Source organism: Haliotis asinina, chromosome 12 (genome assembly GCF_037392515.1).
Source record: "Haliotis asinina isolate JCU_RB_2024 chromosome 12, JCU_Hal_asi_v2, whole genome shotgun sequence".
In the NCBI taxonomy this organism is placed as follows: domain Eukaryota; kingdom Metazoa; phylum Mollusca; class Gastropoda; order Lepetellida; family Haliotidae; genus Haliotis; species Haliotis asinina.
The window spans coordinates 31,318,944-31,333,345 of record NC_090291.1 but is presented as its reverse complement, the minus strand read 5'-3'; the positions used below and the strand labels follow the sequence as shown (position 1 = coordinate 31,333,345).

Below are 14,402 nucleotides of genomic sequence, written 5' to 3'. Positions count from 1 at the left end.
ATATATTTGTATCAAGGTCTGTATAACAGACTAGGCCAGCTTAAATTGTTTACTCGGAATTGGTGACTCTGTGACAATATACATTTTACCTCTCTCTAAACTAATTTCTTCCTTTGAAGACATGAATGAAACTTTATGGTGGTACACGTGTTTAGCAATCATTAGAGTAGCTTCCCTTCGAACATTTCGGACGCGCTCCTTCCCAGCACGTGACACCTTGCTACTCTAAGCTCCTGGTTCTAGCTATCGCTGTGGGGAGCTGAATGGTCGGACAAAGTGCAGATACAATTCTGTATTCAGTAACCTCCCTTCATTGATAACAGATAGATTTCATAGACGCGAGTGGGAGCTGAATTGCACGAGTCAAACAACTGGCGATGTAAACATGGAAGAGGGTGGCGATGTTTTCCGTTAGTTCTTCTCGGGTAGGCGTGACAACACATCACAGTTTGACACCAACCACTACAGTGACAGACATTTATATACAACAAGGGCGAATAGTTATTGGGAACGTTTCCCGTTGCCAATAAGTTTAATGCGTAGTCCAATAAGATAAATTAGTCATCGTCAACATCCTTTCGTTACAATTTCATCCGGTTGTCAGAACTTTCGTAGATGAACATTAAATTCGGCGTATGATGTGTTGCAGCCTTGGTCTGTATAACACGTCAGTTGTATAAACAAATTATGATGTTTCAGTTTTCAAATACACTCGACTTTCAGCATTACGAGCAGTTGTTTCACTTCCACCGTTTCAACATTCATATGATATGGGTTAATTTTCTGGGACACTACATCAAATACTCCAGGTGTGTTTCAGTGTTCACGAATGGTGTTTCAAAGTAACAGGACGTTAGGTCCTGTAAGTTTCAGATGTCAGACTCACTGAAAATTCACAGGACCCAAAAAATAAAATTAAACACACATTTCAGATTTAACATTTCTCATTATTGGCATTGAAATTATTAACATGTAATGACAAACATTATAAACATATATTATAAACAGTGAACAAGTGTCACATGCCACAAATAACAACTTCAGACAAAGTTATTGTGATAAATTCAGTCAGACACTGGGGCCAGCAGGTAGGGGACTTCTGTCTGACCGTTGGCAAATCTGCAGGATCACTGTTCATGAACACTGGTGTTTATTAAGGTTAGGGAGCCATGCACTGACTGACTGACCTCAAGAGTGATCGATGAAGCGACACCCAACCGTTCGTGAGGTATTGATCCATTCTTGAACATTCACTGAACCAGTTGAATAATACATCAAGTGGTTATTTGTAATTCTATTCCGACCTGAGAAGCTCAAGGTTGGAATTGTCTTCAGCAACCCATGCTTGACGGGTAATAGGGTCGTTGATCAGTGTCATTGATCAGGGTCTTTGACCTGGTTGCAGCTCAGTTTTAACAGGACAGTGCAGAATGTTTCATTGAGATTGAATGGTATGTCAACAGCATTAAAGCTACAATATGAAAGTAATTTTACTTTAGCCCTGCAGACTGTTTGTAAAAGCCTAGTGGTCAGTTCTCACTTCACTGACTGGCAACAATCAACCATAATAACCTCTAATGTCCATGACTGACACAAGCGCGAACTATTAGGGTCTTTAATGACAAGACAATTACAACCGCAGCCGAACAGGGACCAAGAGGTGTACCTACCCAGTGGCTTGGACGTCTTTTAGATCATGACTGTCTTTTACCTACATCTGCTGATCACTTGTATAAACTCCCTTGTGTAAACAATGTACTTATTACTTATATAGACCAGTGAAGGTCCCAGGGTAGAATAGGCCTTCACTTTCGAACAGCACTAGTTTCATATTGTGCGATCTCACATTGTCCTACCCAATTTTAATATTGTTGATATATATGTCAAATTAAAGGGGAAATGTTGCTCTTTATGTAACACAATGAAGCTGATTGAAAATGCACTTACCTTGAAAATGGCGAGCACTTGAAAATGGGGGAGTTTTTCAAACGTCAGTTCCACACAGTTCCTCTTAATTCATCGAAATATAAAATATACCACAGGAAAGACCATCTTCTGATCTTATGGTACACCAATTTTCAAGTCATTTTAATCTTAGAATGGCAGCACTGCGGTGTTTTGAAAATACCCCAATGAAACTGGGCACTGCCATCAAACGGTCCACGGGACAGGACCTTTGACAGGTTGCCAAAGCTGACATTCCCCTCGCTGTGGCTGATTAACTAAACAAACAACAAACACCATTTTTGAATATTATTTATTTTGATATGTTGTCTAAACATATCAGAAGAAATAATTGAAAAAGATTCAATAGTTTTTCTGTAGTATACCAATAAAGAAAATATTCCAGGGTCATTAGCCAAATCCAGTCAGTTAGTGGGAGCCAGTGGAATGCTTGTCGTAAGAGGCCAGTAACAGGATTGGTTGGTCATGATTGCTGACTTGGTTAACACATGCTGACATGATGGTCATGCTGTTGATCACTGGATTGTCTGGTCCAGGCTCGATTATTTACAGATGGCCACCATAGAACTGGAATATTGCTGAGTGTGGGGTAAAACTAAACTCACTCATTCACCTGTACATCTTGCCGTCTCAGCGACCTCTTAGCCATTTATTGTATATTGTAACAACACTGGCTTCTTGTACAAATAGGTATATACACTCATGATGTATCTTGTTTGTATTGATCTACGTGATGAAAGGGCAAGGAATAGCCCTGAAACGTTGTGACATTTAATAAACAAGAAGCTGTCATCCATATTATTTCTTTATTTACTTGTACATTGTATCGTCACTATTTGATTGTGATTCTGAAGCAAATGCTCTTGATACACATGAATTTGAATTTGTAGTTTGTCCGATACCGACCATGTTATTTGCAGGTATTGCTGATAACTCTGACACAAGTTTTGAATAGCTATATATGCAGGCCTTACTTCTTATTGTAAACCAAAAGTCAGTGTGTTCTGTAATCTGATTGGTTGAAAAACATGATCAAATGGTATTTGATTCCCAGAAACTGTAAGACTATCCTCTGCGTATTGACACGTAGAAACATCGTAAACATTATGTTTTGTTGTGTAATTCAAATCATATTGTGAAGTAAATTCAGAATGATGTCACAAATGAGCAGCTGCAGATGCTACCATGGGAACTAGCTGAAACGGTCAGCTGATGACACTCCACTGCTGTACCCGTACTCGATGTAAACGAGTGCAGACAGTAGAACGCTTTGGTTTACATTTTTGTTGAAAATGTCGACAAACGTCATGTGTTGGCCAATTTCCGGGTGTTATTGAGTATTTGAAGCATGGGAATATTTCATTTGGAACCGACGGTATCAATTTCCGGGTGTTATTGAGTATTTGAAGCACGGAACACCCGGAAATTGGCCAACACATGATGTTTACCTCCTATTTTAAATACGTGCCTGACTCTGAGGGCGTGGTTTGAATCTAGAATAGTAATAGATAGTACTAGAATCTTTACTTAAATAAGAAAGTGTAATCACAAATAAATGTTTCACATCAATAATTAGTGGATCGATTATTCAGCATGGAACAGGAATATTGCAGTGTGTTGGTATTTTTACAGATTCCAGTTATTCATCATGAGCACCAGGAAAGCTGAGACCTATCAGTATGAGTGATAAGTATGATGAAGATCTGTACGACAATCCCTTCTTCAACGCCCTCCAGTGCCAATTTCCGGACATCCTTAACAAGGCAGCAGCGGATGACTGGCTGGTAATGTAACCAAGGCATTTCAGTAAAATATCAGCTCCCTAGGGAGTATACAGCCCATGTCACAGTCACATTATCCTATCATAGTATCAGGTATCTATTTACTGCTGGATGAACAAGTATATATTTTGGAGAAAGTGACTGAAGGGAAACCACATGTACTTCATAGTGGACCCGTGAAGGTCCCTGGGTAGAATAGGCCTTCAGCAACCCATGCTTGCCGTAAAACTAACTCATTCACTCACTCACTCACTCTCACTCGCTCGCTCACTCACTCACTCCATACATAGTGGTTCAGGACTAAGTCACCTGAGTTTCATTCCTCAAATGGCAGTGTATGAAATAGCGTCTGCCTGGCGACCCGCTGCCTACTAGTTTCATGGTGGGACAGTACTTTTTCTAAGGGTATATATTTGACCATGTCATTGACTTTGGGACATATTTTGAAAATAGTTTACAACTGTGGTAGCTTGATGGTGTCTATACAGTTCATGATCAATCAAACCTACCCATTTATCTAACTCTAAATGTGACTGGTCTAGAGAATGCTTTCAGCCAATGAATAATGTTGTTCTTTTCTGCTTTTCTGATTCTGATGGCAGTGACACTAAACGAATCAACAGTAACCATCAAGTTATGATTTTATTAAATTTGCTTTTGCATATTGTTTATGTTTACCTCACTACAAGAAATTCATTAGTTACTTTTTTTCCCTCACCATATCTCAATTTCCTATTTTTAATACAGGGCTAGTTACATGTTAACAGGGCTGGCAACATTTTTAGTTGTCAGTCCTGTGGGCTTCCTGACTTGTTTTAGGAGTTTCATACACTGCATGTGGGTACACTGTGTGAAGCTCATTTCTGGTGTACTTGCTGTAATATATCTGGAATGTTACTACAAATCGCGTAAAACTACGCTCACTCACATAACAGTGCCCTGTCTAAAAAGTCCTATTTGTTCAGAATCCCTGTGTATCCATTTGTGTTCCAGGTTTGCATCCCCCAGTTCAAGAGTGTGCCAAAGCAGCCAGTGAGCCCTTCTGATGTGGAGGACCACGTTCTAGTCCCTCGGGGCGGGGCCGAGGAGGCTGAAGATGCCCACCAGCTGTACCAGTCCTTGTCCTCAAAGGTGGTAACCAGCCCTGTTACAACTTACAATTTTGCTGCAAGCAGTGTTTTTCACAATATGTTTTTTTTTTTATTATATGGAAAATATGAGTTTTGAAAGTTTTGAACGTAATCATTTGCATGAAATGTTTGTCATTTATGCTTTTTTTATGTCAGGTATAAGATATTCACAAATATATATTTGTATTTGTTGCTATTTATTTGTATTTAACTTTTTGTATTAGTGTCTTTGTTGCCGAACAGCGAACTGAATTAATTTTTGATTGATTAGATCATTGGTAATACTTTTTCAGAAACAAATGGTTTCATAATGTGTTTTAAAGTTTGGTGGTGTTATCGAGTGTATTTCCTTTTTGTCTCCAATAGATCTTGGAATTTCTAAAATGATCATCTTGAGGTGTCTAGAGTCCAAGATGTCTTATGTTATAACCTAGTTATTGTTTAACCAATAAGTCAAGAAACATCTTTTGTGTAAGAGAAACTAATTATATGTAATCATTTGGTCTGGGCTGTAATTTGATACATTTGTGAGTGACCTGCATAAAAGGTCAAGGTCACAGAAAATTTGATTCATTTAGTGTGTATGCCAGTTTAGGAAAATGCCACTTCACTAAGCTTACAAGTTGTGGATGTCATCTGTGACATGACTCTTTGCAGCGCTACTTTAACACTTCATTAAAGGACTGAGAGATTGTGAAAGCATGTTCTGTTATTCTCTGCTTCTTTCATTACAGGACTGTGAGATTGTGAAAGGCAAGATTGTCACAAAGCAGGGATATGAAGTTTCACAGGAGGTATAGAAAATTGTTTGGTATTTGATGACTCAGTAATGTTTCAGATGCATTGTAGCAGTTTTTATATGATGCAATCTACTATTTCACATGAGTTTTTTAGGATGCAGTGGCCAGTATCATCTAGTCCGACCACACCATTCCTTTTATTGTAAATTGCTAAGACATAGGGTATGCCTATAGACTACTTTCTAAATGGTATTGTGTATTCACAGCTGTTGTTGGATAGCCTAGTGGTTAAAGTGTCAGTTTGCTGTAGACCTGTGCTTGTTTCCCCACATGGGTACAATGTGTGATCTTGAAAAAAGCAGTGTAAAACTAACTCACTCACTCTTAGCTGTCGGACATGGGTATCGACTACTGGTTGTTTTGTGGAAGTCGTGGTGGCTGAGTGGGTAAGACGACTGACTTTGTATGCAGGCAGTTACGTGCCTCACTCTCAGGGTCATCACAAAAAGGTTTGCTTTTATCTTCAGGTGAAGATTCTGTTTGAGGAGACATTTCACACGGACAATGATGAAAGCTACAGGGTGGTGTGTCTTGACAGATACCTCAACTCAAAAACAGGTATCTAACTCAGTGATGTATATTGTCTTGTCAAATTGCCTTTTTTATAACAAGAATGTACATAATGTTGGTAATAGCACAGTGCGTTTGAAGAGCACCATACTCATCACTAGTGCTTGCTCAAAGTGCCACAACTTTTGTTGATTATTATCATGATTATTACACTGGAAAATCCAAGCTGTCTCTGAGGTGCCAGATGGTTATAGTTATTCCACTGGGTACCCATTCACTGCTGGGTGGACAGAGGCAGTTTTGAACAAACTCACTTGCATAAGCTCAGACCACATGTATCCCATGTGTTTCATTGCGGCACAGGACTGAAGTCCTAGAAACTCTCAGGAGTCAAGCTGTCAAACACTGTCATCCATCGGAGGACTTTCTGAGCTCTTCATTGCATAAATTCACCTAATTTGTGACCTGAACTCTATGCACAGGACCCCTCACCACACAACTATGAAGCTGCACAACTGATGCAGCTATGTTTGATGAAACTAGAAGACCCCAACGACACATTTTGATGACTGTGTTGCTGACATGTTATCACAAATTGTGGATATGGATCCTTGTTTATAACATCAACTTGGGTGGTTGGGTAGACTAAAGTTAAACAACACATATTGTCAAACTCAAGTTTGAGAGGGGAAACATTCCAACAACTCGCCACAAGTTTGACACGTGTGTTTGATGTGTTAAAGAGCGAGTTTGATAACTTTTAAAATTGCAACAAGATGTTTAGTCAAAGTTTAGTTCGTCATGCGAAGGACGGTTTAGTGCTACAGCTTTTACACCAAGTCCTTGCTCGATTGCTAGTTCTCCACACTGCTCTCTGTCTCTTTTAAGATATTGTAACCAATTTTAATTTAAAATATCTGGTGTGTTTTTGATAAAGATCTTTGTACAGATATCTCAATTTGCCTCTTGTAGATGCAACTGTTCCTGATGAGGGCAGTACCATCAAAAGACCCACGTCGTATGAGCAGTGCATTGACCTACTATGGAACCATACGGGTACGTTAGTCAAGAATTACTATTGGATTGTTGTGAACTTTGACAGTTGTTTTTAATCATTGGGTTCAAGTTCTCTTCATTCTCTTGCGATCTTTTGACATACTTGATCTCAATGTCAATGAGTTCAGATCTTAGTTCTCTTAGAGATCATTATTCTGTAGACATAGATCTTAGCACATGCTGAAAGTATCATAGTTACAAGCTGTTCATTTTTTAAATTTTTAGTTTATGTTTTACTCGAAATATTCAGGTGTTGAAGTCTTCAGTTCTACTGAAGATGCACTATTAGTGCATTTGAACCCCAGATTTTCTCTGAACAGCGTGCAGTTGTAGTCTGGATGGCCTCTCTTCCGTTTGAGCCTTACTGTCCTACCCGGATGAAGTGTCCTCTCTCAATATAAGGCAACCACTAACCGAGCACTTCTTTCCCCATAGTTATAACTTGCAGACCTGTGAAGATCCGGGTTAGAACTGATCTTCAGTTACCCATTTTATCATGAGGCAACCTGCGTGATCAGATCGTCAGATTTGCTGACTTGGTTGACACATGTCATTGTATCCCATTTGTGTAGATCGATGCTCATGCTCTTGATCAGTGGACTGTTTGGTCCAGACTAGATTATTTACAGACTGCTGTCATATAGCTTGAATAATTCTTACTGTGGAATTCAACAACAAAACAAGACAGAACCATTATCTGTCCATGTAGAGGTATCTATCCCTCATTGCTTGTTGTAAGTTACTGACCCATATATATTTAGTTTGTGTTATCAGGACCTGGCTAGCTATTCTCAAAACATTCATTCCTTACAAACTTTTTAAGTCCATTTGTAACACAGTTATGATTTCTTAGGGCTTGTAATGTTTCGAGAATATAGACCCTGATTATTAAGTTCAAATGCAGCTGAATGCAGTGGTAAACAAAACTTTCAAACAATCCTGCCATTTTTGCCTGCAGGAGGATGGAAGGCGAGAGACAACATTGACAAGATGCTCAACACTTTCTCCATGGCATTTGACCAACTTGAAGGTCAAGGACTTCGCAGTATCATGGTCAGTGGCAGTAACTTTTGTCAACAAAACCATTTAAGTATTTTTTTAAAAAAATATTCAGTTGTTCTTATAATTTTAGGAAAGTGTAAATATGGATTATAAACATTCCAGTCTGGGAATATCAGAGATGGGCTTCACATCATTTACTGATGTAGTGAATTGACCCAGGAATTTGTATCCTTGATATCTCCCGGGTGTATGTTCTGATAAATCTCCACTATACCCTGGATGCATCTACAGCTCTGCCTTATAATTTTATTACCTCCCTTTGCTGGCTCCATAGTCTCACAGTAGCAAATCATCTAAGCCACCAATACAACCAAGTTTGCCAGTGTCAGCAAAGATATGGGTCGCAACAGAGATGATTTGTTCTCAGTGCGACTCTGATTTGGGGGAATCATACAGACAAATTGACAGGTCCGAAACTTGCAAGAACTCTTTCTTCCTCTTTCAGAGTAATTCTACATAGGTTGTGTTGCTAAGTTTAATCAGTTAGATAATTTAAAAAATGAAAGTGATTTGTGATGGGTATGCTCATCTTCCCAGCGTAGACACCTGATAGGATAAAGAGCCAGCCAAGGGAGGTACTAAATTGTTCGGGCCAAGCCGTAGATGCGTCCAGTTTATAATGGAGATATTTTGGAACGTATACCCTAGAGATTTCGAGGATGAGGACTTTGGTGTGTGACAAGCAAATGCTTTAACTACTAGACCACCTTCCACCCCTTATTAATTTGACAGGCCGAGTTACTTGTAGTTTTGATGCAGTATAGGTTTGGCAGGCATACAGACTTAAATTTGGCTCTGAATCAACACTTTTGTTTTGGTATTTTCTTCAGGATGCTGCAAATGCTCAGTTCACCAAGGTCATGCAGTATGTGCTGAAGGATGCAGTCCTGGTGAGATGAATATTTATCATGACAAAGTTTTAGGAAAATAAAGGGACATGTTGTTTGGCACTGATCATGTTGTGCATTATATCTTATCCTATTTAAAAACAAACTTCATTTGGCCATATGTGACTTGCAAATCTTACTTTATGTACTGTCGTTCAGGCATTTAACAGATTTTTTGTATAGTCATGATTCAGTCATAATTCAATATCTTTTACAGAAAAGAACAGCTCGCCATAGCACTCATTACATGGAAAACATAAAAATTGCTGTTGAGGTGAGTAGCTTAAATAAGTTGTCGTTTTGAAGTAGTTTGTTGACCTTAAGTGTGTGGTGTATTCACTGCAGCATTACAGAACATTTGACATTGGTATTGAAAGTTGATGTCATGCAAATGCTTCAACATAGTATGCACTGTCATTTGTATGCATGGAGTGTTCTTTGATTTCAAGTTTAGTATGGATACCCAGCAATATATTCTATTAACAAATGATTGAATGGAGTCTGTGAGTTCCTAGGCTGTGTGTTGACATACGAACATGTTGCTGGGTACTATCAATAACCTAGACATCTTGTACAGTTTTGATTTGCTAAAACATAATAATACTAATGGTAATGGTTTACTGATAGTGATGATGTTGATGTATTGATAGTGATGATGTTGATGTATTGATAGTGATGATGTTGATATACTGATGGTGATAATGTATTGATGCTCATGATTTATTGATAGTGATGATAACGTATTGATGGTGATGATGGTGTATTGATGGTGATGATGTATTCATAGTGATGATGATGTAGAGGTGGTGATGATGTATTCATAGTGATGATGATGGAATACTGATAGCAATGATGTATTGTTAGTGATGATGGATTGATGGTGGTAATGATGATGATGATGGTGTACAGATTGTGGTGATGTATTGATAATGATGATGATGAATGGATAGTGATGATGTATTGATAATGATGATGTGTTGATTATGTACTGATAGTGATGATGTATTGATGATGATGTACTGATAGTGATGATGTATTGATGGTGAGGTATTGTTAGTGATGATGTATTGATTGTGAAGATGATTTTGTATTGATGGCAATGATGATTCTGTCTTCATGGTAATGATGATTATGATGTATTGATGGTGATGATGTGTTGATAGTGATGACGATGATGTATTATTGATGATGAGCATGGCGCACTGATAGTGATGAAGGTGATGTATAGATGGTAATGATGATGATGGTGTACTGATAGTGATGTTTATGTATTGATTGTGATGATGCATTAATGATGATGATCATGGTGTAATGATAGGGCTGATGATGCATAGATGATGATGATGATGCTGTATTAAAGGCGATATTGATGTATTGATAGTGATGATGATCTGATAGTGATGATGTATTGATGGTGGTGATGATATCTTGATGGTAATGATGATGTATTCATGATGATGATTTATTGAAACTGATGATCAGGATGTACTCATAATGATGATGATGATGATGATGATGATGATGATGATGATGTTTGTGTCCTATTTCAGACATACTACATGCATGCTGTGTTCAGGAAACTGTTCCGTGTTGTGACTGCATGTGTGGGTTCTGAGGATGCAGACATGAATAAAATGACTCGGAACCTGACTGATCTGACCTTGCAGGATCTGGGCATCAAGAAGATTTTCAGGTGGGTTGGACATATGAGGTCAGTTACCTTGCAAATAATTCTCTCAGACAAAACAGCATCCAGGCTGAGTCACTGTTCAACTTCTTCTCAGATACCCTGCTTTGAACTACAGAGGTGATCGTGATCACCATATTTTAATATTGGTGTACAAATGTTTAATTTCTTTGAATGTGAAGGACAGACTGAAAAATATTTGTTATTCATAAGTAAACTGTTTGCCTTCTCTGGGGAAATGATGATAAGTCATAAGGTAAAAGTACCTTCCCTTTCATCTGAACTATTTTATCCTTCACTCCCAAAACTTTAACAAAGGTTCATACATCTAAGTGAACCTGGTGGCAGAAGGTTTATGAGTGAATTTTGTCAATCAGGATTTTGTTGCAATTTGACAGGACATCCTTTGAACTCAAAATATTTCTTATATGGTTATTTCAGCAAGAATGTGTCCTTGGCAAAGGTTGAACTGTCGAGGCTGAACAACTTCACAACTCCTGTTGGTCGACTATTTTGTGTGAAAAGAATGGTGGCTGCTCTCACCAAGCCGAGGAAGGGATCAGGACCCACAGGTGAGTGTTAGCAAGATTAGGCCCCACAGGTCAGTATTACAGAGATTGGGACTCAGAGGTCAGTGTTAGGGAGATCAGGACTCAGAGGTCAGTGTTAGATGATTGGGACTCACAGTTAGTGTTAGCGAGACCGTGACTCATAGGTAAGTGTTTGTGAGACCGGGACTCACAGGTCAGTGTTAGCAAGACCGGGACTCACAGGTCAATGTCAGCAAGACCGGGACACACAGGTCAGTGTTAGTGAGATCGTGAGTCACAGACCAGTGTTAGCAAGATTAGGACTCTCAGGTAAGTTTTGGCAAGATAGGGACCCACAGGTTAGTGTTAGCGAGACCGTGACTCATAGGTAAGTGTTTGTGAGACCGGGACTCACAGGTCAGTGTTAGCAAGACCGGGACTCACAGGTCAATGTCAGCAAGACCGGGACACACAGGTCAGTGTTAGTGAGATCGTGAGTCACAGACCAGTGTTAGCAAGATTAGGACTCTCAGGTAAGTTTTGGCAAGATAGGGACCCACAGGTTAGTGTTAGCGAGGCCATGACTCTCTGGTCAGTATTAACAAGATCAGGACCCACGGGTCAGTGTTGGTGAGATCAGGACCCACAGGTCAGTGTTAGCGAGATTGGCACTCACAGGTTAATGTTTTTGAGATCAGGACTCACAGGTCAGCGTTAGCAAGACCGTGACTCACAGGTTAGTGTTAGGAAGATCAGGCCCCTCTGGTTACTGGTAAACGGGATTTAAAGGGCTGGTATCTTTTAATGCAGAAGAGAACGTTTCACATTTGCAAATTGATATTTTTAACTTACCTTACCATAGGACTATGCATATTACCTCAAGCTTCAGTTAGATGAGATCAGACAGTCTTTGATTTTGTTTTGTTTCGAGAATTCATAAAGGTAAAACATTTCTTTCTGTAATGCTGTTTTCTGTCTTTTCCAGCTGCTGATGACTTGATGACAACAGATGACTTTCTTCCAATTTTGATATACCTCATTGTGAAGTCAGAAATACCGAACTGGTAAGCCTCATCGTATCAACATCCTATGGCATTCCTTCTAGTAAATGCTTCCCCAACCATAGCTGTGGCCAGTTCAGCCTTATAGGTTGTACCTGGCTGGTATGGTTGGATAGGTCTCCACAAGTCCAAAAGCCTATCAGTGGTTCCACAATACTTTATTTGGCATGGAAATATGCAATTACATGATAGTGCAGCAGCATCCCAGCAGCATCACAGTGGCGATTGTCTGCCAACCTGCCTAAAGGGGCCATTGTTCGGGGGTCAAAAGCTAACATTCTCTGTTTATCTGGATGTATCAAATCCTGATCAGACTGTACCCTTTGCAACAGATGTCTGATCAGCCTGTAGTATCCGACAGCTCATCCACATTACCATGCTTTAATGGCCAGCCAGCCTGTGTCTAACTGTTATTGTTTCCAGGTGGTCTGCTAATGACTCTCTGTTGGTGGCCATTATGACAATGGTCAAGGTACATTGATTTCTATTCACAGTGAAATCATTATTTAGAGAGAAATTTGTCCAAGTTCCTATGCCAAAGTGCCTTCTATAGCTATTATCAGAAGAGAATATTTGAACCTGTCTGTCAGTCTTCCATGTATTGTTTGATTTTCAGTGCATAACTCAAACACTGTTTAATGTTTCTTGATCTCAGTTTATGAGGATATTGATGTATCAATGAATGTATACTTCTGATTGTTTTCTGATTTGTGAATAAATGATGTTCCCAAAACATAACTCAAAGATAACTCAGATGAGATCCTTCAAATATTTCTTGTTTTTATGAACTTGTGCACTGTTCTGTTTTTGAATTTTGAAAAATCATGACAAATTCCAGTCAGTGAAGGGTTAATAATATTGTTGCTTTTACAATTTGAAAAATGGTTTCTCATACTTTTCACAAAGATTACCTTGATGTTTTCAGGACAGCAAACCTTGCCTTTATGACACACTTCCATTTTGCAAAGTGCTCAGAAGATGCAGAATTTGGGTAAGTCAGAGGCTGACCTTGGTTGTTTATTGTCTGTTTATTACGTAAAACACACTCTGCTGTTTACCTTCTACAAGATGGAAGTGTGGAATCTTATTAGACTATCCAGTGGGTTACATTAGATGCATTGGCCTGTGTAATCTGTGTAATCAAATTCATCAACCAACTCATTGAGCCTAACCATCCCATTAGTCACTTCTCAATAGAAGCACTGGATGTTGATGATCGAATCTAACTGGCGACTTATGACAGTGCACGTTTTAGTGTATGACAACTAAAGAAAATCGGGTGTTTATGAGTGATTGACCGAGATTAGTTATATGGCGCTCCCAGCAATATCTCAGTTTGGACCCGACAATCGACGGATCAGCAGCATGAGCATCGATCTTTGTAATTGGAATATGATGTTATGTAGTCAGCCAAGTCATGACTAGAGATGATATTAACAACAGGTGCAATTAAACATGTTATATTTGGGATTATTCTGTCTCAGAAAATGTTACATTCTAGATGGTATTTGTGTATTCATAGGTTCTACCTGGCTTCAATTGAAGCAGCCCTGGAGCACATCAAAAGTGGGAAGGTGAAGGAAGAGGTTTTCAGCAGGGACATGATCAAGGTAACAGTCTCTCTACCTGGTACCCACTTAATGCTTTGTGGACAACAAAGTAACAGTGGTCTCCTAGCTGGTACACACATATTGCTTGACAAAGAGGCACATGATGAAGATAACAGAAATTTTAATTGCCATGCCATCCAGGTACAAACAAATTGTTGGGTACAAGATACTAGTAAGTCTTATTTAAGTAGCTCATGCCCTCTGGATAAGAAATGGTATCCTCGTTATCACCATAGACTGTTCATGTTGACACTCTTGATAACTAGGGCTGTAATAATGCATGAAACAATGAATGGATTACAGTTGTTGTTGCATGTGTGGTG

At 39.1% G+C, this 14,402-nt stretch overlaps 1 protein-coding gene across 1 annotated transcript in view; it reads left to right on the top strand.

Moving 5' to 3' along the window:
- The first annotated feature begins 345 nt into the window (after nucleotides 1–345).
- Nucleotides 346–14,402, top strand: part of LOC137258306 (ankyrin repeat domain-containing protein 27-like) — a 32,070-nt gene continuing 18,013 nt past the window's right edge. Inside the window, exons 1-14 of the mRNA XM_067795941.1 lie at nucleotides 346–425; nucleotides 3,598–3,749; nucleotides 4,740–4,877; nucleotides 5,611–5,670; nucleotides 6,144–6,234; nucleotides 7,159–7,242; nucleotides 8,201–8,295; nucleotides 9,135–9,194; nucleotides 9,409–9,465; nucleotides 10,742–10,884; nucleotides 11,320–11,450; nucleotides 12,394–12,472; nucleotides 13,395–13,460; nucleotides 13,992–14,079. Of these exons, the coding sequence (XP_067652042.1) occupies nucleotides 3,645–3,749; nucleotides 4,740–4,877; nucleotides 5,611–5,670; nucleotides 6,144–6,234; nucleotides 7,159–7,242; nucleotides 8,201–8,295; nucleotides 9,135–9,194; nucleotides 9,409–9,465; nucleotides 10,742–10,884; nucleotides 11,320–11,450; nucleotides 12,394–12,472; nucleotides 13,395–13,460; nucleotides 13,992–14,079 (1,197 nt within the window). The 5' untranslated portion in view covers nucleotides 346–425; nucleotides 3,598–3,644. The remainder of the gene's footprint in view (nucleotides 426–3,597; nucleotides 3,750–4,739; nucleotides 4,878–5,610; nucleotides 5,671–6,143; nucleotides 6,235–7,158; nucleotides 7,243–8,200; nucleotides 8,296–9,134; nucleotides 9,195–9,408; nucleotides 9,466–10,741; nucleotides 10,885–11,319; nucleotides 11,451–12,393; nucleotides 12,473–13,394; nucleotides 13,461–13,991; nucleotides 14,080–14,402) is intronic.